Source organism: Oryctolagus cuniculus, chromosome 14, assembly GCF_051225735.1.
Source record: "Oryctolagus cuniculus isolate XC-2025 breed Fujian yellow rabbit chromosome 14, ASM5122573v1, whole genome shotgun sequence".
Lineage (NCBI taxonomy): Eukaryota > Metazoa > Chordata > Mammalia > Lagomorpha > Leporidae > Oryctolagus > Oryctolagus cuniculus.
In genome coordinates this window covers 39,572,856-39,599,083 of record NC_142880.1, presented here as the reverse complement: position 1 = coordinate 39,599,083, position 26,228 = coordinate 39,572,856, and the positions used below count along the sequence as shown (strand labels likewise).

General features: G+C 40.1%; 1 protein-coding gene across 11 annotated transcripts in view; it reads left to right on the top strand.

The window, feature by feature from the left end:
* Positions 1 to 26,228, top strand: part of BDP1 (BDP1 general transcription factor IIIB subunit) — a 107,299-nt gene that overhangs the window by 53,254 nt on the left and 27,817 nt on the right. For all 11 annotated transcript variants that reach the window (XR_016220069.1, XR_007914355.3, XM_089312588.1 and 8 more), the window contains exons 18-28: positions 592 to 785; positions 1,217 to 1,439; positions 2,943 to 3,124; positions 3,768 to 3,975; positions 5,883 to 6,025; positions 12,723 to 12,924; positions 13,170 to 13,360; positions 14,883 to 15,270; positions 18,526 to 18,648; positions 24,666 to 24,702; positions 25,797 to 25,889. Coding sequence is in view for 9 of the 11 variants with exons in the window: in XM_089312588.1 (XP_089168714.1) it covers positions 592 to 785; positions 1,217 to 1,439; positions 2,943 to 3,124; positions 3,768 to 3,975; positions 5,883 to 6,025; positions 12,723 to 12,924; positions 13,170 to 13,360; positions 14,883 to 15,270; positions 18,526 to 18,648; positions 24,666 to 24,702; positions 25,797 to 25,889 (1,984 nt within the window). In the remaining 2 variants the exon portion in view is untranslated. The remainder of the gene's footprint in view (positions 1 to 591; positions 786 to 1,216; positions 1,440 to 2,942; positions 3,125 to 3,767; positions 3,976 to 5,882; positions 6,026 to 12,722; positions 12,925 to 13,169; positions 13,361 to 14,882; positions 15,271 to 18,525; positions 18,649 to 24,665; positions 24,703 to 25,796; positions 25,890 to 26,228) is intronic.

Here is a 26,228-nt window from a genome sequence, read left to right as displayed (position 1 = left end):
TTTTTCTTAGATAAGAAAATTATGGTTTGGAAAATTCATAATATATAATTTTAAAGGAAGAGTTTCTTTAATTCTAGATAATTTTTAAAGATTTGTTTATTTATTTGAAAAAGTTATACAGAAAGGAGAGAGAGAGAGCAAGAGAGACACGTCTTCCATCCAGTGGTTCACTCCACATTTGGCCACAAGTGCCAGAGCTGTGCTGGTCCAAAGCCAGGAGCCAGGAGCTTCTTCTGGGTTTCCCATGTGGGTGCAGGGGTGAAGGACTTGGGCCATCTTCCACTGCTTTTCCAGGCCATAGCAGAGAGCTGGATCAGAAGTGGATCAGCCGGGTCTCGAAGTAGTGCCCTTATGGGATGCTGGCACTTCAGGTCAGGGCATTAACCCACTGTGCCACTACGCTGGCCCCTTGAATTCTAGACTTAACATTTGTAAGTTAAATTTTATTTTTATTAAAATGTGAACAAACAAGTTCTGGAAACTTTAAAGGAATGTGTTTAGAATAGTAATTTTTTGTCTGAAATTATGGAATGCTTAATAATTATACATATATGTATGCTGATTTATGCTTTCCTGTGACTATTCCTCTAGAACACTAGCAGTGAAACCCTGTCAGTGCTGTATACGGCACCTGTGGAAGAAAACAGGCACTCTGAGAAAGAAGAGTTGAGTCCCTTAAATGACTTGGAGGCCTGTTCACAGACTTCTGCTGAAGTCAGTGAAAAAGAAGACCAGAGGATGCAACTGCCAGATGCTGCAGAGCCTTTTTCAGATACCAATTTAAGGTACAAGTGTGTACATCTGTGTGCTTTTAAAGAGCTTGTGAGGTTAAACTAAGTGTGGCTTCAAAGCAGAACGGATGCACGAGAGTGTCAGTGATTTTCAGATAGTTTTAGAAATCTTGGGAGAGGGAAGTGTGACCAATCTGGTAATGCATTGTAAGCGTTACCAGTATATACGGAACTGTATATAGCACTTACTCCTAAGTCAATACAGGTTTGACAGACCAGTCTCTTCTTTGGGCAAAAACGATGTAATTCCTAGGCTTATACCTGGATTGTAACTCATGTTTTTCAAAATATACCAAATAGTTCTGTTTACTTTTCTGTTAAAAATTAGAATTTAATGTTTACTGCAAATCTCTAAGGTTGTCAAAGACTCTGCTCCCACTGCCTCTTCAGTTCATTCTAATGTTTGGTAATTCTTGTTCCAAAAGCATATCTCTTCCTCAAGAACAGAAGCCACAAGAAGTTAAACCTGCAACTTTTGTGAGAAGTCGATTTAAAAGACCGAAACCAAATTTAGCAAGAGCAGCTTTAAAGAGAGAGACTATAGAAGCAGGAAAATATGCACCTGGAAAGAAATCAGAAACTGATAAAATGGAGACTGTTGTAGTACAACAGGGCAGTGAACAAGCTAATACTCTCCCTTCCCAACAAGTGAGTAGTATTTAAATGGAGCGTGTGCATGTGCATGTGCATGTGCGTGTGTGTGTATGTGACTAATTACTGTGGTCAACAAAAAAAGCCCCTGGATTAAATTTCATCAAATAATTTTTTATCTGGTGTGGTAGTTATTCCAGGGCATATTGTGCCTCCTTGTTCCTCAGAGTTTGTGTGAGTCTCGAATGTCTGATCACAGACAAGTGTGTTGTGGGAAGGTCTAAGCTATACTTCAAGTCTTGGCTTGTGTGACCATAGCTAAAGGAGACAATAAGTATATTTCATTCTATTGTGGAGGCAAAATGCAAAGTTTTATATGAGTTAAAGTAAGTATATTCTTCGTTAACTTGGTCCATAGCAGATTAAGTTTGTGTGATCCAGAGATGAAATGTTACCACTCATAAATTGAGTGTTTTATACCTAAAAAGTACTTTTTAGAATTAAAATTCTTATTTTATTTCTTAAAATGGCTGTTTTTTACAATGCATCAACATTTTCACTTTTTCTCCTAATTTTATATTTATAAAAGATAAGTTACTTTTTATTATTTTTCTGATTACAAAGATGTCAATTTTGAAAAATACATATATTCCAAAAAATGAGAGTTCTTTATATTGTTTCAGCCCATCCTCCCAGGATAATCATATAGCAATTTGAATATATCTACCCATACTTTTCCAGATAGTTATTTATAAAATAAAAAAACATACAAATATTTCTATTTTACAAAACTGGCATCATTCTTTGCTTTCTGCTTTTTCCCTTAAAACAAAATTGTGAACATCTCTTTGGATTGTTACAAAGAAATTTATCTTCTTTTAAATGACTGTGTACTGTTGCGTTGTAAAGAATTAAGGTTTATTTATTTAATCCTCTACTAATAGATTTGTCTTTCTAGTTTTTCATTTTTGATTTCTTTTCTCTGTTTTCTGTTTGGTGTTTTAAATTGTCACAGTTGTATTTACATTTCTAAGTACTTGTTTGAGAGTTTTTATAAATAAAGATTTTATTTATTTATTTGAAAGGCAGAATAACAGGGAGAGAGAGGTTTTCCATCTGCTGGTGCACTTCTCAAATACCTACAACAGCTGGGGCTGGGCCAGGCTGAAGCTGGGAGCCAGGAACTCTATTGGGGTCTCCCACATGGGTGGCAGGGACCCACATCCTTGGACTATCATTCTCTGTCTTCCAGAGGCATGAGCAGGAAGCTGTCTCAGAGGCACAGAGTATCCTGGACTGGAACCAAGCACTCCTGCCATATGGGATGCACACATCCAAAGTAGCAGCTTAACCTGTTGTGCTACAACTCCTGCCCCTGTTTGAGTATTTTAGAAAACAAATTTATAGACATGGAAATGCTGGGATTTTTAAAATTTTGGTAGATACTGTTGTCTTCTACAAAGAGTAGATCAATCAATTTATTCTACTAATAGTAGATGAAAGTTTTTATTTCCTTATTCTTTCACCAACCGTGGATGAATTTTTTTTCCTGCATTCTAGGCTGTGGCTTCCCTTATGCCATCAAGAGGAAAAGAAGAATCAGATGGAAAAGAAAAGGAGGACACTGTGATGCTGCCGTGTACACAAACTGAAAAGGACCTGTTACCTTCAGGTTCTTATGAACCTGAAGAGAAGTCTCAGTCAGCAGAAACCCAAGAAGATGATGTGGCTCTTTCCAGTGGGTAAGCCATGCTATTTCTTTGAAAATCTTTTTCATATTATTAAAACATACTAATATATTTAAAATGTGAATATAAATAACACTTGCTTTATTTTTATTGATGTGTCAGACATAGAAAATCAAATTGTGTTCTAAACTTTTTAATGCTTGCCGGCTTATTTCATTATGAGTTGTGTTAGATCTTACACAGAGCAATTCATTCATAATATATATATATATATTTAAGGTCTATATTTCTTTTAAAAATTGATAAAAATTAATAACATTTATATATTGCTTTAATCATTTTGAAATATATAGTCCAGCGGCATTACATATCATCTTCATTGTTGTTTAGTTATTACCACCATCTGACTCTGGAACTTTTTTATCTTTGCAAACTGAAATTCTATATCCATTCAATGTGAACTCTGCATTCTTTACTGCTTTCAGTCGCTGGCACCCAACATTCTACTTTCTGTCCCTATAAATTAGTCTACTTTAGGTATATAAAATATGCTATTACCTCTTGAGAATTGAAATAATTATTTTTTATAAAATAAGATATATTTATGGAAAGTTTATTAGAGGAAATTTACATTTTATATTTCATTCCAGTTCTCAACTTTTTAATCGTTAAGCATCCTCTCTCTCTACTTTTCTAGAACTCAGAATAAAAATGCCTTTCAACAAGAAATGAAGGAAAGTGTTATCCAAACTGTTCAACCAATAAGGGGCCGACTTCAGAGACCCAGACCAAATTTAAGAAAGGCTGGACAAAGACAAATAGAAAAAAGTGAAGCCAAAAGTGTAAATCAGGAAGAAAGAGCAGTACTACAAAATGATGAAGCTAATGAGAAATCCCTTACTGTGGTGAGTTGTATTAAAATCTCAAGTGATAGCTCATACTTGACTTAAAGTCATCTGACTCTTATTCTACTCAGTGAATATATAATACATCCAATTTTGTTTCAGATTTGCTGTTCTGGCTTTTAAGTGCAAATAGATCTTGTTTTCTTAACTATTGAAGTTATTCATTATGAAATGTTCAATCACTTAAAATACTATAATAAACACCCCTCAAATCTACCCACCCTGAGATAACCACTGAAAATCTATTTTTATTTATTTATTTATTTTTTGACAGGCAGAGTGGACAGTGAGAGAGAGAGAGAGAGAGAGAAAGGTCTTCCTTTGCCGTTGGTTCACCCTCCAATGGCCGCTGCAGCCGGTGCGCTGCTGCCGGCGCACTGCGCCTATCCGAAGGCAGGAGCCAGGTACTTATCCTGGTCTCTCATGGGGTGCAGGGCCCAAGCACTTGGGCCATCCTCCACTGCCCTCCTGGGCCACAGCAGAGAGCTGGCCTGGAAGAGGGGCAACTGGGACAGAATCTGGTGTCCCGACCGGGAGTAGAACCCAGTGTACCGGCGCCGCAAGGCGGAGGATTAGCCTACTGAGCTGTGGCGCCGGCCATGAAAATCTTTTGACATATCTTACTGGATCTGTGTCTGCACACACATGTGTATACTTACGTGGAGTTAAATAAGAAAATTGTGTCTGTGTTACTGTATAACTTTCTGTCATTCATTTAATACTATGTTAAATGGTTTTTGGTGTTAAGAAATTTGGAGGTACATACTTTTTTCTGTGTAACATGATACTTTGAATGAATGACAGTGTATCAGTTTCTTATTGATGAATTTTTTTCATAGTAGTCCATGTTCGTAGTCCAAGTTGTGTAGAGCTTAAACATGTCTGTTTCAGGGGCAGGCATCTATCTTAGTGATTAACACACTTACATTCCATATTGAAGTGTCTGGGTTTGTTTCCCAGCTCTTACTCCTGATTACACAGCTTTCCTGTTAATGGAGGCAATGGTGATTACTTGACTAATCGGGCTCCTACCCATATTGGAGACCTGAAATCAGTTCCTGGCCCTTGGCTTTAGCCTTGCCCAGCCCAGCCCCAGCCTGGCTCCAGCAGGCATTTGAAGGGGTAAACCAGTGAATGGGGAGCTCTCTCTCTTGCTTTCTCTCCCCTGACACACACTCTGTCCTCTCTCTCCCTCTCTCTTCTCTGCCTCTCAGAAAAATGATTTTTTAAATATCCATTTCAGCTAGTTTTTTTTTTTCTGTGCTTTTCTCTATCAGAGCAAAATCTAGATTTAAAGTGTTTATAATCTGTATTTGATCTAAAACTTTTTTAAAAAAAACAAAAAGCAATAAACTGTTTAAATTTTTTGTTTTGCAATGGATGACTTGTAGCTTTTAAAGCACTGTATAAACATATTACTGCAGTACTCTGCAACTTTCTCATGCAAGTAGCTAATCTTGTTTTGGCAGCAGAACATGAGCATTGAATACTCAGTTTGGTTCTTAATTTAAAAAATTAAATGTCTTTCTTAGTGATTAAAGAATCTTGGGAAGTATATACTCTGCTGTTAAAATGTGGTGGGTTTGTCATGCATTGGTTTACACTCCCACTTGGGAGGACCCGTTTGAGTCCTGGCTGCTCTGCTTCTGATCCAGCTTCCTGCTAATGCATCCTGGGAAGCAGCAGATGATGGCTCAAGTACCTGGGCCCCTACCACCTCATAGGAGACTTGATGAAGTCCCAGGCTTCTGATTTCGGCCTGGCCTGGCCTTGGCTGTTATAGGAATTGGGGAATAAAGCAGCAGATGGACGATCTCTCGCTGTTGTTCTTGCTGTTGCCCTCACTCTGCCTTTCTTTAAAAAAAAAAAAAAAAGACTTAAACTAACATAGTTTTTTGTCTTTCTAGCAAAATTCACAAATTGGAACTGAAATCGAAGTTGTGTCCTCCAAAGTTTCAGAATGCAGAATTTATGAAAATGAAAGTCACGATGTGGTTCTTGTAGAAAACGTTCATGTTAACAAAATAAATGTTTTAGATGAAAAGATGAGGTGAGTTTGCTATTAATGAGAAAAACACAAAACTTTTCAAGGATAAAGGTTGAAATTTTGCATAATTAATTTTATATAACTTCATATCTTGAAATGTTATGAAAGGATAAATTGATAATTATTAAACTATTTTAAATTTGCTCTTCACATATTGTAAGAATTGCATGAATATTGTTTTCTTAATTTTTACTTTCTCTGCAAAGTTTGGCAGAAAATTCTCATTTTTGGTGTTAAGGCTTAACTTTTATAGTAGACAAGATTCTTAAATTCTTTATATCTCCTATAGAAATGTGTAATGTACTGAATAGAATTCATAAATAGGAAGTGCTGTGAACCCCTTACTGCAGTGTAGTCAGAGGTAACTACATTAGAGCCAGCTGGTAAGAACAGTGTCTTGTAAATAAGATGCACTAGTTCAGAGATGAAATTTTCTCGTTATTTGTTATTTGCAGTCTGCTTGCATATTACTTGTATTAAAGCAGAATGTGTCAGTTTCTGTAGTGAAAACACCTCTTCTTTCTGTAAGTAGCTCATGGTCCATCTAATTTACTATATTATCTTTGTCACTGGGACATGTTTTAATGAAGTATTTATTAATATTCCTCCAGGATACCTTCACCTGTGAATTTACTTTGAATATTCCATCTCCCTCTAGTTACGTAGAAAGGCCTTGGTTTTTTGGGGAAGTGCAGAAGACATGTTATTAATATTCTTCACCTTCTGTACTTAGGTGAAGCCATAGAACTTATCTGAAAATGTCATCTTCTTTTATATGTCTTTAAACAGTTTGCTTTCATTTAGACAGGTTTCTTATGTGAACTTTTAATTATTTATTTAGAGAGGAAGAGAGAGTGCTCCCATCTCTTTGTTCATTCCCTAAATGCTTACAGCGGTCAGCACTAAGCTGGGCCAAAGCATGGAACTCAACCCAGGTATCCCACGTGGGTGGCAGGGATGCAAGTACTTGAGGCCATCATCTGCCATCTCCAAGGCTGTGCATTGGTGGGAATGAAGCTGGGACCTGAACTCAACACTTTGGGATATATGTATCCTAACCAGACTGCCCCTAGTATGGGTTTTTTTGCATTTCCTTTTTTGCTTTCTCTTGAAAAGCCTTTTGATATGGTTTTCATTTTAGGATTAACACCAGTTTTTACTTTATATTAATTTCATGCTCCTTTACTGAGCCACTCATTTTTAAAAGCTGAATGTTTAAATGATTGATGTTTAGAATTGTTTTTCACAAAAATTCATTATATATGTGCTTGTATTATGATTATAATTATTACAAATACTGTATTGGACTAGTTTGATCATATGTAGTAATCGTGTGTGACAGTGATTCTACGGAACATTTTCCCCCAAATTAAAGATGAACCTGTGAGTTAGACTTGTGACACAGTGATTAAGACACTGGGTAGAGCCGGCGCCGTGGCTCAATAGGCTAATCCTCCACCTTGCGGCGCCGGCACACCGGGTTCTAGTCCCGGTTGGGGTGCCGGATTCTGTCCCGGTTGCCCCTCTTCCAGGCCAGCTCTCTGCTATGGCCAGGGAGTGCAGTGGAGGATGGCCCAGGTGCTTGGGCCCTGCACCCCATGGGAGACCAGGAAAAGCACCTGGCTCCTGGCTCCTGCCATCGGATCAGCGCGGTGCGCCGGCTGCAGCGGCGGCCATTGGAGGGTGAACCAACGGCAAAGGAAGACCTTTCTCTCTCTCTCTCTCTCTCTCACTGTCCACTCTGCCTGTCAAAAATAAAAAAAAATAAAAAAAAAAAAAAAAAAAAAAAAAAGACACTGGGTAGGATCTCTACTTCCTGTGTTAGAGTGCTTGAGTTTGAGTCCTGGCTCTGTTTCCTGCTAACATACGCTGTGGGGAGAGCACATGATCGCTTAGATGATTGGGGCCCTGTCACCCACACGGGAGACTGGGCTTCTGCGTTGTGGCTCTGAGTTCTGGGCTCCTGGCTTTGGTCTGGCCCAGCTCAGCTATTGTGGGCATTTGGGAAGTGAGCAGTTGGAAGAGCTCTCTCTCTCTTTGTGTCTGTCTCTGCGTATTTCTTGTGTCTCTCTGCCTTTCAAATAAAATGAGAAATGAATAAAAAATTTTGTTTTGAATCTGTTTTAAGAAAAGAACAAGGCTATTTACATCTTTTAAAAAACATTTTATTTTTTCTTTATTTGAGAGGCAGAGAGACAGATGGATTGAGAGAGCTTTTCCTCTGGTTCACTACCTGTCTGCAGTGGCCAGCATGGGCTGGGCTGAAGTTAGGAGCTGGGAACTATATCCATGTCTCTCTTGCGGGTGGCAAGGACCCCCAACTACTTGAGCCATCTCCTGAGGCCTGCAATGATCTGCAACTTGGAATTGATCCCAGGCTCTGTGATGTGAGACACAGGCTTCTTAACCAGCATGTAAAATGCCAGCCAAATACCTGCCCCCTGGGCTTCCATGCATAATCTCTTGCCTTTTTGGTCTTAGAGAATTACAGATTTTTGTCACTGTAAAGAACTTTATTCATTCACTCAACACTTTATTTACAATTTTTTAAAAAAATTATTATTTTTTTAAAGATTTAATGTATTTATTTGACAGAGTTACAGACAGTGAGAGAGAGAAACAGAGAGAAAGGTCTTCCCTCCATTGGTTCACTCTCCAAATGGCTGCAATGGCCGGAGCTGCGCTGATCCGAAGCCAAGAGCCAGGAGCCGCCTCCTGGTCTCCCATGTGGGTGCAGGGGCCCAGGGACCTGGGCCATCCTCCACTGCCATAGCAGAGATACTGGATGGGAAGAGGAGCAGCTGGGACTAGAACCAGCGCCCATATGGGATGCCAGCACCGCAGGCTACCGCGCTGGCCCCTAAAAAAGTTATTTTAAAGGCAGAGAGAGAGAGAGAGAGAGAGAGACACAGAGAGCTCCCATCTGCTGGTTCACTCCCCAAATGCTCACAACAGCCAGGGCTGGGCTAGGTCAAAACCAGGAGCCAGGAACTCAGTCTGGGTCTCTCACTTGGGTGGCAGGAGCCCAACCATTTGAACCATCACCTGCTGCCTCAGAATGTGTATTATCAGGAAACTTGAATTGGAAACGGAACTGGGACTCAAACTCAGGCCAATTTTGCCCCTAAATAGTCTTTTTTAAAAACTTTTATTTAATAAATATAAATTTTGAAAGTATACCTTTTGGATTATAGCAGCTTCCCCTGCCCCCATAATCTCCCTCCCACCTGCAACCATCCTATCTCCCACTCTAGAGTCTTATACATTGATTTATTCATAGTGTCCTTTATGTCTGTTGTTTTAGGTGCTGTTAATATAAGACTGAACAAGGCAAAACATCTTGCCATTGTGAGGATTATATTGTAATTTGGAGAACAGAATATAAATGAAAAATAGGTTGAATAGAAAAGAAATAAACTAGTAGAGAAAAATTAAGCAGACTTGAGGGGGGAGGGAGTGTCATGATTGGTTCAATTTTTAATTAGCATTGCCCAGAGAATGCTTTATTGAAAGGGTGCCACTAGAGAGAAAACCTAAAAGAAATGAAGGAGCAGGTCAAGGGGATATTTGGGAAGAAGGAACAGCAATTCAAAAACAGCAAGGCAAGAGTATGCCTGGCATGATCGAGGAGCAATAAAGAGGCCGGGTTGGAACCAGATTAAACAGAGGAAGAGGAGTAGATGTGTGAGAGGTGGAGAGGATGGATTCTGTAGAGCCGTTGTGAAGAGTTTATTAGATCAGCCTGTCACTTGATATGACAGGTCATTTTTTTTTTTTGAAGATTTATTTATTTATTTGAAAGAGTTACAGAGAGGCAGAGAGAGAGAGAAAGTCTTCCATCCACTGGTTCACTCCCCAAACGGCTGCAATGACTGGAGTTGGGCCAATCCAAAGCCAGGAGTCAGGAGCTTCTTCCAGGTCTCTCACATGGGTGCAGGGGCCCAAGCACTTGGGCCATCTTCCACTGCTTTCCCAGTCCATAACAGAGAGCTGGATTGGAAGTAGAGCAGCTGGGACTTGAACTGGCACCCATATGGGATGCTTGTACTGTAGGCGGCTGCTTTACCTGCTACACCACAGTGCCAGCCTCAGGATTTTTGAGTTTTACTCTAAGTGGGACTTCAAACTAGAGGGACCTTCAAGGTCAGCCTCTCCTATTTTTTTTTTTTTTTTTTTTTGACAGGTAGAGTTAGACAGAGAGAAAGATCTTCCTTCCGTTGGTTCACCACCCCCCAAATGGCTGCTACGGCCGGCACACTGCGCTGATCCAATGGCAGGAGCCAGGAGCCAGGTGCTTTTCCTGGTCTCCCATGGGGTGCAGGGCCCAAGCACCTGGGCCATCCTCCACTGCACTCCCTGGCCACAGCAGAGGGCTGGCCTGGAAGAGGGGCAACCGGGACAGAATCCAGTGCCCCAACTGGCACTAGCACCCGGGGTGCCGGTGCCGCAGGTGGAGGATTAGCATAGTGAGCCGCGGCACCGGCCTCTCCTAGTGATTTAATTTATATTCAGCTCAATAGACCTAGAAGATTTTGAGAAAATGATTTTTTTTTTTTTTTTTTTTTTTTTTTTTTGGACAAGCAAAGTGGACAGTGAGAGAGAGAGACAGAGAGAAAGGTCTTCCTCCGCAGGCGGAGGATTAGCATAGTGAGCCACAGTGCCGGCCGAGAAAATGATTTCTTAAAGTTACATTGGCAGTTTAGTTATTAAACTTCAGTTTTCAGGATTGATGACTTTCAAACTAGGAAATTCCTGAGTTACACAGCCAGGGTTTCCTAGAAGAAGCTTTTGTTTTATGCTCAGCCTTTGTATTTCTTAATAAGAAAGATTTAACTTTTAAACTTCCTGTGTGGAAATCCATCCCTACCCTGCTTTTTAACCATTTTTAATTCATCAAGTTTATTCCTGTTGTCAGCTGTACCATGACTGAGAGTATCAGTCTCTGTATGCTTTTAAAATTAGCTTATTCTTTTTTTTTTAAGATTTATTTATTTATTTGAAAGTCAGAGTTACACAGAGAGGGAGAGGCAGAGAGAGAGAGAGAGGGAGAGGTCTTCCATCCGCTGGTTCATTCCCCAATTGGCCTCAATGGCTGGAGCTGTGCTGATCCGAAGCCAGGAGCTTCTTCCGGGTCTCCCATGCAGGTTCAGGGGCCCCAGGACTTGGGCCATCTTGTACTGCTTTCCCAGGCTATAAGCAGAGAGCTTGATGGAAGTGGAGCAGCCGGGTCTTGAACCGGCGCCCATATGGGATGCCGGCACTGCAGGCAGCGGCTTTACCCGCTACACCACAGCGCTGGCCCAAAATTAACTTATTCTTATGTCCTGGCATTTTGTTGTCCCTTTTGACCTCAGTTGCCCCTTGGGCTTATGTGTATATTTTATTCTTAAATACCTTTGCAGAATCACACTTGATTGTAAACATCTTGTCGTTAAATTAAATTTGTTTCTCAAATACATTAACCTATGCTGCAATGTGTTAGCCAACATTGTAACCTTGTTAGAAATTCCTGTGAATTTTCTTGGTATTTCACTGCCAACTACTTTTCTCTTTTAGGTAATTTATTTTAAAACATTATATAAGGTGAATTTTTAATGCAGATTTTTCAGCTAACTCATGATAGATACTTATAAATCCTTTCTTAGAAATATTCGAGCTTATATTAGTTTTTAAATGTCCTATTTCAGCTCCTTGCCAATTATTAAAATATTTTCCAGGATACCTTAAGATGGGTTTCCTTGGAAGGTGTGGCAACTCTATTAGATATTAGAACATTGTCTTCATCTGATTTGGCAGATGCAGAATTGAAAACCTTATGGCATTGGGCCGGCACCTCGGCTCACTAGCCTAATCCTCCACCTTGCGGCGCCGGCACACTGGGTTCTAGTCCCGGTCGGGGCGCCGGATTCTGTCCCGGTTGCCCTTCTTCCAGGCCAGCTCTCTGCTGTGGCCAGGGAGTGCAGTGGAGGATGGCCCAAGTGCTTGGGCCCTGCACCCACATGGGAGACCAGGATAAGTACCTGGCTCCTGCCATCGGATCAGTGCGGTGTGCCAGCCGCAGCGCGCTGGCCGCGGCGGCCATTGGAGGGTGAACCAACAGCAAAAAGGAAGACCTTTCTCTGTCTCTCTCACTGTCCACTCTGCCTATCAAAAATAAAAAAAAAAAAAAAAAGAAAAGAAAGAAAACCTTATGGCATTGGCTGTCAGTAAATCTGTGAGTTTTCAGGTGGGTGGTGGGAGAATGGGTTTGTCTAAAGGCTGCTCCAGAGCCAGGACAGGTTGTGACGACCGGGAATTCATGTTTTGGAGTCCAGTTAAAGGCATTTGTTTAAAGTGCTGCTATGAAATACATCTTTAGCTACTAGCATTTTGAAGATGTCTAGTTATTTTTCTGAAGATTACTTAAAGTAGCATGAAACTACACACTGAGTCAGTGACTGAAAGTTAAAAAAAAAGTTAATATTATTTTATCATTTTTCCCTAGACTCTGTAGAAAATGGAAGCTATAAAAGCTTTTATATTCCTCCTTTCATATCAGCACTGTGTGGCTTCATTTTACATGCTTGGTTTTATAGCCAATTTATATATAGTCATTTGAACATAGAATTGGTTTGTATCCAGAACTATTTGATTTAACAGCTGCTGCATTAACAAGGAATTTTGATTTTTGTTCTTCAACATGATTTGTACTTCATTCTAGACATGAAAATAAGCCATATGTTCCTAGTCCTGCACAATTGATAAGAGGGAAATTCCAAAAGGCTAAGCCAAATTTGGGAACAGCACATGGTAAGAAAGAGGAACCAGATATAGAAAAAGGCACAGCAGATCAGAGCGAGGCAAGCAAACCAGAAGATAATATACTGCAGCCTGGAGATTCTGACACTCAGCTCCTTCTAAAAGTAAGCTTGAAAAAAAATTGTTGTTTGTCAGTGATCATGAAGGATCATGAAGGAAAGTGTTAGTAAAATACAGTTTTGACTTTGTACTATTTTCATGAAAAGGGAATGATTTTATAGTACTATAAGAATTTAGAAATTCATCATTTGTGTGTGTGTTAAAGCTTAGTGTTTTGGGTCAAACCACCACACCACATTTACACAGATTGTTTCCATAGTAATGTTAGCTATTTCTTCTTAAATTTGAGGAAAAAGCTGAGTTTCTGACGTCTCTGGAGGTTTCACCAAGAAAAGATGGTGTAGGTGCTGAGGAGTCTGGTTTGGCTGAAAAAGATGCTCAGTTAGAAGAAGTTGGACCATCAGGAAATGTCGAAGAGGAAACTGTAGGCGATGAATCTCAGTCTCCCATTGTTGAGAATCAGTATCTTAGTAAACCAAGGTAATGTTTCCTTTAACAAATACTTTTGATCTAGGAAATAAAAGTTACTTTTTCTTTATAAATGTCTCACTGTAACCTAGTGATAGAGCAGAAAGATAGTTTGTTAACAGAAGTGGGGTGGATTCTATTACTAGCCTATTTCTCTCCCACTTCTCATACTTGTTTACTACAGTCTGCTTGCTTTGTTCCTAAGAGTTTTCTTTCCTAGGTTTACAGGTTTTTTTCGCTCTATTAGGCACGAACAGAACCTGACCAAAGGAGTGTGCACTCACATTACCAAAGTAGTTAGAGTGCTAATTCACATGGGGTTACAACACAAATGAAGGGTATCCTTCTTCCATAGTTTTCAAATAAAGTGGGAAGAAACCTAAATTCTCCAAAACAGCATTCATTGCTCTGATGGATGTTCTGCCTCTTACCTAATTTGTTTCTTCAGTAAAACCACTATCACTTTTTGATCCCATATTCTGTATTTATGGGTTCCATGTTTTTCATCCCTTTTTCTTCTTCTTCTTCTTTTTTTTTTTTTTTTTGTTTTTTTGTTTTTTTTTTGTTTTTTTTTTTAAAGATTTTATTTGCTTACTTGAAAGGCAGAGTTACAGAGAGGCAGAGGCAGAGAAAGAGGTCTTGAATTCACTGGTTCACTCCCCAGGTGGCTACAATGGCTGGAGCTGCGCTGATCTGAAGCCAGGAGCCAAGAGCTTTTCCGGGTCTCCCATGTGGGTACAGAGGCCCAAGGACTTGGTCCATCTTGTACCGTTTTCCCAGGCCATGGCAGAGAGCTGTATCGGAAGTGGAGCAGCCGGGACTTGAACTGGCGCCCATATGGGATTTCAGCACTGCAGGCGGTAGCCTTAGCCACTACGCCACAGCACCGGCCCTCATCCCTTTTTCTTCTAACAATTTTCAGTCTTGTGTTAATTTCATCTCCACTTCCATATTTTCCATGTGGAAAAAGACATGGCCCAGAATTAGAAATTCACTGTGAAAAATTTATAATCTGGCAACTAAGCTAGCTAACTCTGATTGAAGTACTAATTTTTAATTAATTCTTTTACTATCTCACAGCATAAGCTTTTAAAAGAATGGGTGGTAAATGTTTTCATTTTAATGGATGCAATTTCACTTTATCAGTTTGGTTTTCATTAAAATTATTCATGGGGCAGGTGTTTGGTGTAGCAGTTAAATCACCACTTGGGATGCCTGCATCCCATATTGGAGTACCTGGTACCAAGTCCTGGCTCTGCTCTTCATTCCAGCTTCCTGTTAATGTGCACCCTGGGAGGCAGCTGGTGATGGCTCAAATAGTTGGGTCTCTCTCACCCACTAGGAAGACCTGGATTGAGTTCTAGGCTCCTGGCTTCAGATTGGCTCAGACCTGGCTGTTGTGAGCATTTGGGGAGCAAATCAGCGGTTGGGAGATCTCATTCTCTATTTCTTTTAAATAAACAAAGTAAATAAATAAAAACATTTAAAGTTATTCTTGTGCATATATGACCATATTGTTATTTTGATTATTTAGCTATCCACAGCTGTTAAAAGAATCAAGTTACTCTAAAATTGCTTCAGATCAAATACCAGCTATCTCTTCTGCCTCTGAATGTAAGATGGGTCATAATAAAAGGAGAATGCGTAGGAAAATCAAGCCAAATGTCACCAAGGGACGTGGATCAAAACGAATTCGGGGTAGGACCTCTAAGAAGGAACCTAGAGCATCCAGGGCCACACTGGTGACTCTTCGGGCTTCCCAGGAAGAAGAGGAGGATGATGCTGAAGATTTTGATTCTTATTTTGAGGAAGAGACCTATCATCTTGCCCCAGAAGAAGTAAACAAAGCTCCAGTGTTTGTGCCTGTTGGTCTCAGGTCTCCTGAACCTGTTTCTGCTCAGATTGAGGAAACAATGGAAGAGGTAGTTTGCTTTTTTGATTCTTTATAAAGCACTTCTATCTTACTGGCTTTTTTCTCCTTTATCTCTTACTTTTTCAATTAGTGATGATTAGGATTTGAAAAATTGCTTCTCCAAATAACTTCTACCAAATATAATTTGTCTGAGGCCTAGTGAATATAGTGAATAGCTTTAAGAATCAGTAGAAGTAGGCTTACGTGGCCTGCTTTGATGACTTAGCCCCTCCAACCCTGGCCCAGCAAGGAATCAGTATAACAATGAATACTAATGACAGAAATCTGTTTATGCTTGTATGTAGAAACTACTTCATCTACTTTGTGATTATTTGTTAGAAAATTTTTGTGGATATTTCCTTTTAATTCTTTTTATAGGCTCGGGCTGAGTTCTGGTGGTTAGAGACAGTAGACAGGAACCCCACCTCACCCCTAACCCCTTTTTTAAACAAACTTGTATTTATTTGAAAGTCTTAGTGAAAGAGAGAGAGAGAGAGAGAGATCTTCCGTTCACTAATTCACTCCCCAAATGGCCTCAATGGCTGGGGATGTGCTAGACCGAAGCCAGGAGCTAGGAGCTTAATCTGGATCTCTGATGTTGGTGGCAGAGGCCCAAGCACTTGGGCCATCTTGTACTGCTTTTTCCAAGCTATTAGGGAACTGAATCGGAAATGGAGCAGCCAGGACTTGAACTGGCACCTGTATGGGATACTGGTGTCCCAGGTGTGGCTTTACCCGCTATGCCACAGGCTCTGCCCCAGCCCCTAGTTATTTGTTCAACTTAACTGACTTATTTTAGTTTGCATAATATTTTCAAGGTTTATTTGTGTTGTAATGTATTTCAGAATGTCCTTCCATTTTAAGACTGAATAATATTCCAGTGGTATAACTTTTTATTGATTTATTCATCTGTCAGTGGACACTTGGGTAGCTTCTACTTTTTGGCTATTCTAATAATGTTTTGAACATGGTTTATGGATGCTTTTTTAAACCCCTACTTCCAGTTCCTTTGGAGATGTACCAGGAGTGAAATTGTTGGGTCATATGATAATTTTCTGTGCAATTTTTTTAGCACCCACTGTAATCTTTTCCGTATGCCTACATCATTTTATGTACTAAGCAACACTGTTTAAGGATTCCAGTTTCTCACATCAGTGGTGGTGGTTTGCTAATTTTTCTCCCTATTAAGATGGTTAGCTATCCTAAAGATGTGAGGTAGAGGGACATTTTATTTCCTTCTTTTGTCTTTGATATACCAATCCAACTTTGTAACTTCACAGTTCTCTGTTCTGCCTTAATTTTTTTATTCATTTATTTGGCTTATAGACCAATATGTTTGAATCAGTTTTGTGTAAGAAAGCACTGCAACTGGATGGTACCTTTAAGATCAGCTTTTCAGGGGTCAGTGCCTTGGTGCAATATGGGTGCTGGTTTGTGTCCCAGCTGCTCCTCTTCTGATCCAGCTCTCTGCTATGACCTGGGAAAGCAGTAGAAGATGGCCCAAGTCCTTGGACCCCTGCACCTTCATGGGAGGAGACCCTTGGCAAGACCCTGGCTCCTGGCTTAGGACCTGCCCAGCTCTGGCCATTGTGGCCATTTAGGGAGTGAACCATTGGGTGGAAGACCTTTCTCTTGGTCTCTCCCTCTCTGTCTTTCTCTAACTCTACCTCTCAAATAAATAAAAATCTTTAAAAAAATACCAACTTTTCATAATATAATTTGTCTCCTCAAATCACTTGAACCTTTTAATTTATCCTAGACCTATCAGGTATTAGCAAAAATTTTTCGCTTCTGAGTAAGCACAGAACACATGAGTATTACAATAATATTTAAGGCAGAATCTTTGCTCATAGTTTCTACTGAATCATCCAACATTTTATATTCATCTTTCTGTTAGTGGAAGTATAAGAGCCAGACGATATTGTATATATTTTAGAATGTAATTAAATATCTTGTTAACCCTCAGATTATAGGGCTCTTTGAGAAACAGGCCTGCCAAATAAAGAGTAAATGCAAGTCACCCATTATTTTACATGGCTGTTGCCTTGGGTATCAAGATTCGTGCAGGCTTTGGGGTTGTGGCATAGGGCAGTTGTAGTGCAGGGATGGGATGACAGATCTTTTTAAACATCTTCAGCTTATCTCTATTACAGCATTTGTGGCCATAAATATTTAGTTAATTATGTGTCTCATTCTTTTACATGGTGAATTCATTGAGGGCAAGGACCAGACTTTGTCTTATTTGACTTGGTATCACTATATCCATAATACTTCAGTATTTAGAAAACACTGCATAAATGTTAACACGTTGAAGAAAGAAATTAGAGGAAAAAAGCGGCATAGTGGAGAGCATAGAAACATGAAATGACAGCCAGTAGGAAGATAAGCCTTAGAAAATTTGTTGACTGTTTATATTTGTCACAGACCTTTCAAAAACCTTAACTGTTTTAGATTTGCTGAGTTGTGAATTGATGAATTTTTTTACTTTTTTTTGTTTTTTTTATTTGACAGGTAGATTTATAGACAGAGAGAGAGACAGAGAGAAAGGTCTTTTCTTCCGTTGGTTCACTCCCCAAATGGCCGCTATGGCCAGCACTGTGCCAATCCGAAGCCAGGAGCCAGGAGCTTCTTCCAGGTCTCCCATGCGGGTGCAGGGGCCCAAGTACTTGGGCCATCTTCTGCTGCTATCCCAGGGCACAGCAGAGAGCTGGACTGGAAGAGGAGCAACCGGGAGTAGAACCTGGGACTAGATCCTGGCGCCCATATGGGATGTCGGTGCTGCAGGCATAGGATTAATCTAGTGAGCCAAGGTGCTGGCCCCTTACTTTTTTTAATATTTAATTTATTGATTTGAGAGGTAAAGTTGCAGACGGTGAGAGGGAGAGACAGAGAAAAAGGTCTTCCATCTCCTGATTCACTCCCCAAATGATCTTAGTGGCCAGAACTGGGCAGATCCAAAGCCAGGAGCCAGGAGCTTCCTCTGGGTCTCCTATGTGGGTGCAGGGGCCACTGCTTTCTCAGGCCATAGCAGAGCTGCATTGGAAGTGGAGCAGCCGGGACTAGAACCAGCACCCATATGGGATTCTGGCACCACAGGCAGAGACTCAGCCCACTATGACACAGTGCCAGTCCCTATGAATTTTTTTAATCATGTATGAATGAATTATTTCTTCATTTTAATAGTTTGTTTTACTTATGTGGGAAATGAAGTTTTGTTTTGCTGTTAGCAGTGCAAGAATGAAATAATAAAATTTTATTTTGACAGCTTGAGATTACTGTGAATGTTCCAGACATAGAATGCATAGCAGTTGTTGAAGATCAGCTCTCAAACACAGATGTGACTGCTCAGGAAACGAAACAAGAAGAAAATTTGAATGCATCATCATTTGTAAGCATTCATTTTTATATGTTTTGCTTTTTATTCCTTCTTTAATTTCAAATGCCTAGAGGTTTATTTTGATAGTGTTAGGTTTACAAATACTTTTTTAAGCAAATGTCTTTTTATTTCCTTTTATTTTTTTTAAAAATTTATTAATATAAAGAAGACAGATTTTATGCATTTCGTAGATATAGTTCCAGGAAGACAACCTCACTTCCTTCATTCCCGTGTTGTCCTCCAGTAACTCTTCCTCCCTCCCCTCTCTTCATCAGTATGTGCAAAGACATAATTTTAATCCACTCTATATTCACAGGCTTAATTTTCCACTAATAATATTCAACAAGTAAAAGGTAGGAAGACCACAGTTCCACAGGAGTATAAAAAGGGCTAAAAACGACAGTTATATCCCAAAGTGACTATTTTATTCCTATACTCTTTTATTTTTTGTATTCTCTATTAACTGCCACATATCAAAGAAAACATGTTTGTCTTTTTGAGACTGGCTTATTTCACTAAGCATAATTGTTTCTAGTTGCATCCATTTTATTGCAAATGCGGAGTTTCCCAATGTTTTCCTCTAGTAATTTGATGGTATCAGGTTGTATATTCAGATCCTTGATCTATTTTAAGTTGATTTTTTTAAAGATTTATTTATTTATTTGAAAGGCAGAGCTACAAAGAGGCACAGAGGGAGAGACAGAGAGAGAGAGGGAAAAAGAGAGAGAGAGAGGGAGGGAGGGAGGTCTTCCATCCATTGGTTCACTCCCCTGATGGCCGCAATGGCTGGAGCTGTGCCGATCCGAAGCCAGGAGCCAGGAGCTTCTTCCAGATCTCCCACAAGGGTGCAGGGGCCCAAGCACTTGGGCCATCTTCTGCTGCTATCCCAGGCCATAACAGAGAGCTGGATTGGAAGAGGAGCAGAGGGGACTAGAACCAGCGCCCATATGGAATGCTGGTGCTTCAGGCCAGGACTTTAACCTGCTGTGCCATAGCACTGGCCCCCATAAACCAGCTCTTCATTTCACTGATCTTTTGTATCTTTTTTTTTTTTAGTTTAAATTTTGTTTATTTCTTCTCTAATTTTAATTTCTTTCCACCTACTGATGTTGGGTTTGGTTTTTCGTTGTTTTTCCAGGCTCTTGGGTTACACTGATAGTTCATTTATTTGATGCTTTTCTAATTTCTTGATGTAGGCAGTAATTGCTATAAACTTCCCTCTTTATACTGCTTTTAATGTATCCCATAAGTTTTGATACATTATGTTATCATCTTCATTTGTTTTAGGAATTTTTTGATTTCCCTTTGCTTTCTTTTGTGACCCACTGTTCATTCAGAACCATATATGTCATGCAGTCTCCATGTGTTTTCATATTTTTTAGAATTCCTTAAGTTGTTAATTCCCAACTTCATTCAGAAAAGATACATGATATAATTTCAGTTTTGTTGAATTTGCTGAAACTTGCTTTGTGGCCTATAGTGTATGGTATAATAAAGAGAAAGTTCCATGAACTGATGAAAAAAATATGTATTTTGTAATTGTGGGATGAAATGTTCTGTAGATATCAGTTAGGTCCATTTGGTCCATAGGGTAGATTAGCTCTGTTGTTTCTTTGCTGCTGATTGATCTGTCGATTGATGAAAGCAGGATGTTGAGGTCCGCCACTGTTATTGTATTGGAGTCAGTTTCTCCCCTTATTTCCATTAAATATGTTTTAAATAGGCAGGCACCCTGGTATTGGGTGCATATACATTTACTGTAGTCATATCTTCCTGTTGAATTGATCCCTCCATCATTACATAATGCCCTTCTTTGTCTCTTAACAGTTTTTTGTCAAGTCTGTTTTGTTTGATGTTACAATGGCTACCCCTGCTCATTTTTGCTTTCTTTTAGCATAGACTATCCTTTTCTATCCTTTGACTTTCAGTGAATTTAGGCCATTTACATTCAAGGTTACTATAGGTAAGTAACTATTGGCCCTGCCATCTTTCTATAAATATTCCTATTTTGCTTTGGATTTCCTTTGTAATTTTACTAGGAGATTTTCTGCCTTCACTTTATTTTATAATAATGGTTATTATTCTCTATTTCTGGTGTAATATCATCCTTAAGAATCATTAGTAAGGCAGGACAAATGATGACAAATGGTGGGTATTTCACCTTCATTTATAAATGAGAGCTTTGCTGGGTACAATATTCTGGGTTGATGGTTTCTTTCTTTTAGGACTTGGGCTGTGTCTCTCCATTCTCTCTTAGCCTGTAGGGTTTCTGATAAGAAATCAGCTGGTAGTCTAATTGGGATCCTCTGAAGGTAATCTGGCATTTCTCTTGTGTACATCTTAGAATCTTTTCCTATGTTTTACTGTTGAAGATTTGACTATTATGTGTTGTTGTGAAGAACTTTTCTGATCATGTCTATTAGGGGTTCTGGTGTGCTTTCTGTACTGGACTGTCCCCCCCCACCACCTTTTTTTTAAGATTTTTATTTATTTATTTGACAGGTAGAGTTGCAGACAGTGAAAAGAGAGACACAGAAAGAAAGGTCTTCCTTCTGTTGGTTTACTCCCCAAATGGCCGCTATGGCCGGAGCTATGCTAATCCAAAGCCAGGAGCCAGGTGCTTTTTCTTGGTCTCCCATGCGGGTCCAGGGGCCCAAGCATCTGGGCCATCCTCCACTGCCTTCCCAGGCCACAGCAGAGAGCTGGACTGGAAGAGGAGTAGCGGGGACTAGAACCCAGCGCCCATATGGGATGCTGGTGCCACAGGCATAGGATCAACTAGTGCGCCCCTGGACTGTCCCTTTGTTTCTCCAAATTAGGGAAGTTTTCTGCTATTTGCTAAATAAGCCTTCTAATATATTTTCTCTTTCCACACCTTCAGGAACTCCTAAGACATGTATGTTTGGTTATTTTATAGTAGCCCATAAATCTTGAACACTATTTCCAGTTTTTCAAATTTTTTTCCTTCCTTTTTTTTTGTCTGAGGTATTTCCAAGGATTTGTCTTCTACTTTTGTCTTCTTTCTTCTGCCTTACCAAATCTGTTGAAACTTTCCTGTGTGTTTTATATTTTACATATTGAATTTTTCATTTCTAATATTTCAGTTCGATTTCTCTTCAGTATTTCTATCTCTTGGCAGAATTTTTCATTCATGTCATTTATGGATTTCTTTATCTCCTGAATTTGTTCTGACATCGTCTTGATCACATCAACAAAGACCCTATTTCCAATAAAGGGTTACAATCACATTATTGCAGATTAGGACTTCTTAATTTTCTGGGGGACACAGTTCAACCTACAGCATTTTCCAACTTTCATCCCGTGCCCTGGCTATAACCTCTAGTTGAATATTTAGAAGTGTTGAGAGTGGATAGTCTAATTCTGTTCCTCAGCTTACAGAGAGAGCATCCAGTCTTTCACCATTAAATATGATGTTAATTGTGGGGTTTTTTGTAGGTCTCCTCTCTCAGCTGGAGGAAAGTCCCTTCTGTTCCTAGTTTTTTGACAGTATTTTTGTCATGAAAGGGTGTGGGATATTTTTGGTTGCTTTTTTTTGTTAAAGATTTATTTATTCACTTGAAAGAGTTATAGAGAGGCAGAGAGAGAGATAGGTGTGTGTGTGTGGGGGGGGGGGTTCTTCCATCCGCTGGTTTATTTCCCAGGAGCCAGGAGCTTCCTCTGGGTCTCCCACATGGGTGCAGGGACTCAAGGACTTAGGCTATCTTCCAGTGCTTTCCCAGGCCATAGCGGAGAGCTGCATCGGAAGTGGAGCAGCCGGGACTAGAACCCATGCCCACATGAGATACTGGCACCACAGGTGGTGCCCCACTTGCTACACCACAGTACTGGCCCCAGTTTTAAATATTTTATTTATTTATTTGAATGACAGAGTGACAAAGAGAGGGAGAGACAGAAAGAGAACTTACATTCACTAGTTCACCAGCAAAATGGCTGAAGTGCCCAGGGCTGGGCTAGACCAAAGCCAGGAGCCAGGAACTCCACTTGGGTATCTCGCATGGACAGCAGGGTCCCATATATTTGGACTGTCTTCTGCACCTTCCCAGGAGCATTAGCAGGAAGATGGATTGGAAATGGAATAGCCAGGCATGAACTGGTTCCCATACAGGATGCCAGTGTTGCAGGCAGCAATTTAACCTACTGCGCCAGAGTGCTAGTCCCAGAATAGATGTTTCTTCATTTGCTTTTTGGCCTTAGAACTATTTCTGGAGACTTTATTTTTTATTTATTTTTTAAAGATTTATTTATTTTACTTGAAAGTCAGAGTTATACAGAGAGAGAAGGAGATGCAGAGAGAGAGAGAGAGAGGTCTTCCATCCACTGGTTCACTGCCCAATTGGCCACAATGGCTGGAGCTGCGCTGTTCCGAAGCCAGGAGCCAGGAGCTTCTTCTGGGTCTCCCACGCGGGTGCAGGGGCCTAAGGGTTTGAGCCATTTTCTGCTTTCCCAGGCTATAGCAGAGAGCTGGATAGGAAGTGGAACAGCCGGGACTCGAACCAGTGCCCATATGGGATGCTGGCACTGCAGGCGGTGGCTTTACTTGCTGCACTACAGTGCTGGCCCCAAGACTTTAAATAATGTTGTGGATTCTTTAAAAAATTTTTTTGAAAGGTATCTCCATCCAATGGTTCACTCCTGAAATGCCATTAATAGCTAAAGCTGGACAAAGCCAAAGCCATGTGCCTGGAACTCAGTTCAGGTCTCCCATGTAGGTGGCAGGGACCCAACTACTCAAGCCATCATTTGCTGCTTCCCAGGATGTGCATTAGCAGGAAGCTGGAATTGGAAGCAGATCTAGGATCTGGACCCAGACACTCCAGTATGGGATGTGAGCGTTCCAAGAAGCAGTTTTTATTTCCAGGTTTTTGTTTTTGTTTCTTGAATTAATATCACCAATTTCATTGGAACATTGGTCAGCAGATCTCCTTACATTGTCTCTAGACTTTTTTTTTTTTTTTTTTTTTTTTTTTTTAAGATATATTTATTTGAAAGTCAGGGTTACAAAGAGAGAAGGAGAGAGATCTTTCATCCACTGGTTCACTCCCTAAGTGGCTGCAGTGGCCAAGGCCAGGTTAGGCAAATCCAGGAGCTTCATCTGTGTTTCCCAGGTGAGTGGAGGAGGCGCACACACTTGGGCCATCTTCTGCTGCTTTTCCCAGTCCATTAGCAGGCAGCTGGATTGGAAGTGGAACAATGGGGAATATGAACTGACACCCTTATGGGATGTTGATGTCACAGGCGACGGCTTTACCTGCTATGCCATAGCTCTGGCCCCAAGTCCTGGAACTTCTAAATTTATTAAATGAAGTTGCAAGTTTAAGTAATAGTATAAGGAAATTGCAGGACTCTTCAGACCTTGGTTTTCATTGGGTAAGAAACTGGCAATCAATCTGACTAGAGTTGAAGGATTTTGTTTTATGAGAAGAGGTAAAATAGGGAATTAGATATACATAGGAGTTAAAAATGTGCATGTAATAAAAGAAAAAGGTAAAATCAGGAATGAAATGAAGAATTTGGTTTCCAAGTTGTGTTATTTGAGAAATTTTATGAATAATTATAAACTAGGGGGAAAATGTGCCCACTGTGGTTACTAAAAGACTAGAAAGACAGTAAAATGTGCTGATTATTTAATGTTTATTTATTTTCATCTACTTGAAAAGCAGACAGAGAGACAGAGAGATCTTCTGCCTGCTGATTTATTCCTGAAATGCACTCAACATCTGGCCAGGCCAAACCCAGGAGCCAAAAACTCCATCTGGTTCTTGGATATGGGTGGCAGGGTCCTAAGTACTTGGGCTATCATTAGTTGCTTTCTGAGGCACAATGGCAAGGAGCTAGATTACAAATGGATTAGCCAGTGCTTGAACTGGCACAGCAATATGGGATGTGGGGATCCCAGATGGCAGCTTAACTTACTGGGCCAAAGCGCCTGCCTCAAGTATTGTATTTTTTGAGAAACGGAGCGTGTGTTTGGAAAATACTAAGATGGTGTTTATCTTTTCCCCTCTTAGGAAATGACCACCAGTGTACATACCCAAGATGAACCAGGTAACTATTAACAAGGAAATGTCTAGTTAACACTAGCTCAAAGATTTAGTAATGGTGATAGTAAGTGTGTCAGTTTGCTAGAAAGTTGGACAAAATATTCTGTTTTTGAATACATTATCTCTATGAAAAAACTTGGATTTTTGACATGTTACTTTAGAAGGCAAGTTAAAAGTGAAGTTTTTTAAAATTTAAATTTATTTGAAAGATTGGAAAAGACAGAGAGGGGTCTTCCATCTACTGATATACTTTCCATATACCCTCATCAGTCAAGGCTGAATCAGGATGAAACCAGGAGCCAGGAATGCAATCCAGTTCTCACAAGAGGGTGGCTGGAGCCCAGATACTTGAGTCATCACTGCTTCCTGCTAGTGTGTGCATTAGCAGGAAGCTGGAATTTGGAGTGGAGCTGGTACTAAAAGCCAAGCATTCCAGTATGGAATGTGGACATCCCAAGCTATGTCTTAACACTGTGCCAAGTGCCTGCCCCACAGTTAAATGTTTACTACAGAAAGGCTTGTTGAGCATTTATTTCTTCTGGGTCTACCAAGATAAGGGTATTTTCTTAGAAATAAATGCCAACAATTCTTTATTTGTAGTATTTAACCTGACAATGCACTGTCCTAATAAGGAAATAATGGAACAGCAGAAACTGTTACTAGAAGATAGATACCTGAATTAAGAACCTTTTTTTTTTTTTTTTAAGATTTTATTTATCTGAGAGGCAGAGTTACAGACAGAGGGAGAGACAGACAGAAAGCTCTTCCATCTGTTGGTTCACTTCCCAAATGGCTGCAGTGGCTGGAGCTGGGCCTATCCTAAGTAGGAGCCAGGAGCTTCTTCTGGGTCTCCCAAGCGGGTGCAGGGGCCCAAGCAGTTGGGCCATCTTCCACTGTTTTCCCAGGCCATAAGCATAGAGCTGGATTGGAAGAGAAGCAGCTGGGACACGAACCAATGCCCGTATAGGATGCTGGTGCCACTGGCAGAAACTTATCTTATCTTACTATGTCACAGCACCGGCCCCTAAAAATGTTTTTTAAGTAAACTAATTTCTCAATTGATCCTTCTGTCTAAATGTTCTTATATTTCCTCACAAGGTACCAACGATGGAAGTGCTGAAGCAGCCATAGCTTTACTTACAATGGGGGACTTAGTATTGCAGTCAGAGGTCAATACTGAACAGGATGATGGTAAGAATGAAAGATAATTCCTACCCAAAAATCTCTTAAAATATGGCTTTTACGAAGTTATACCCACACTGAGTAATAAACCTTTCATATTTGAAGTGTTTAAAAGCATTTTGTTGTTTTTCCAAAAGAGGCAGTATTTGTGCATTGATCCATCCAGTGTTTTATTTAGCTCCTTAATGTGTATTGGCAGCCATCTGATTTATTAAGAATAAACAGTAGTGGGCCCTGTGCTTCTATGGGTATAACATCATTGGTTAACTGAGCTCAGTGAGTACTTTGTGAAACAGAGGACTTGCTGCTTGGGTTTTTTTCACAGTTAGATGCCAGACACAGTCTGGA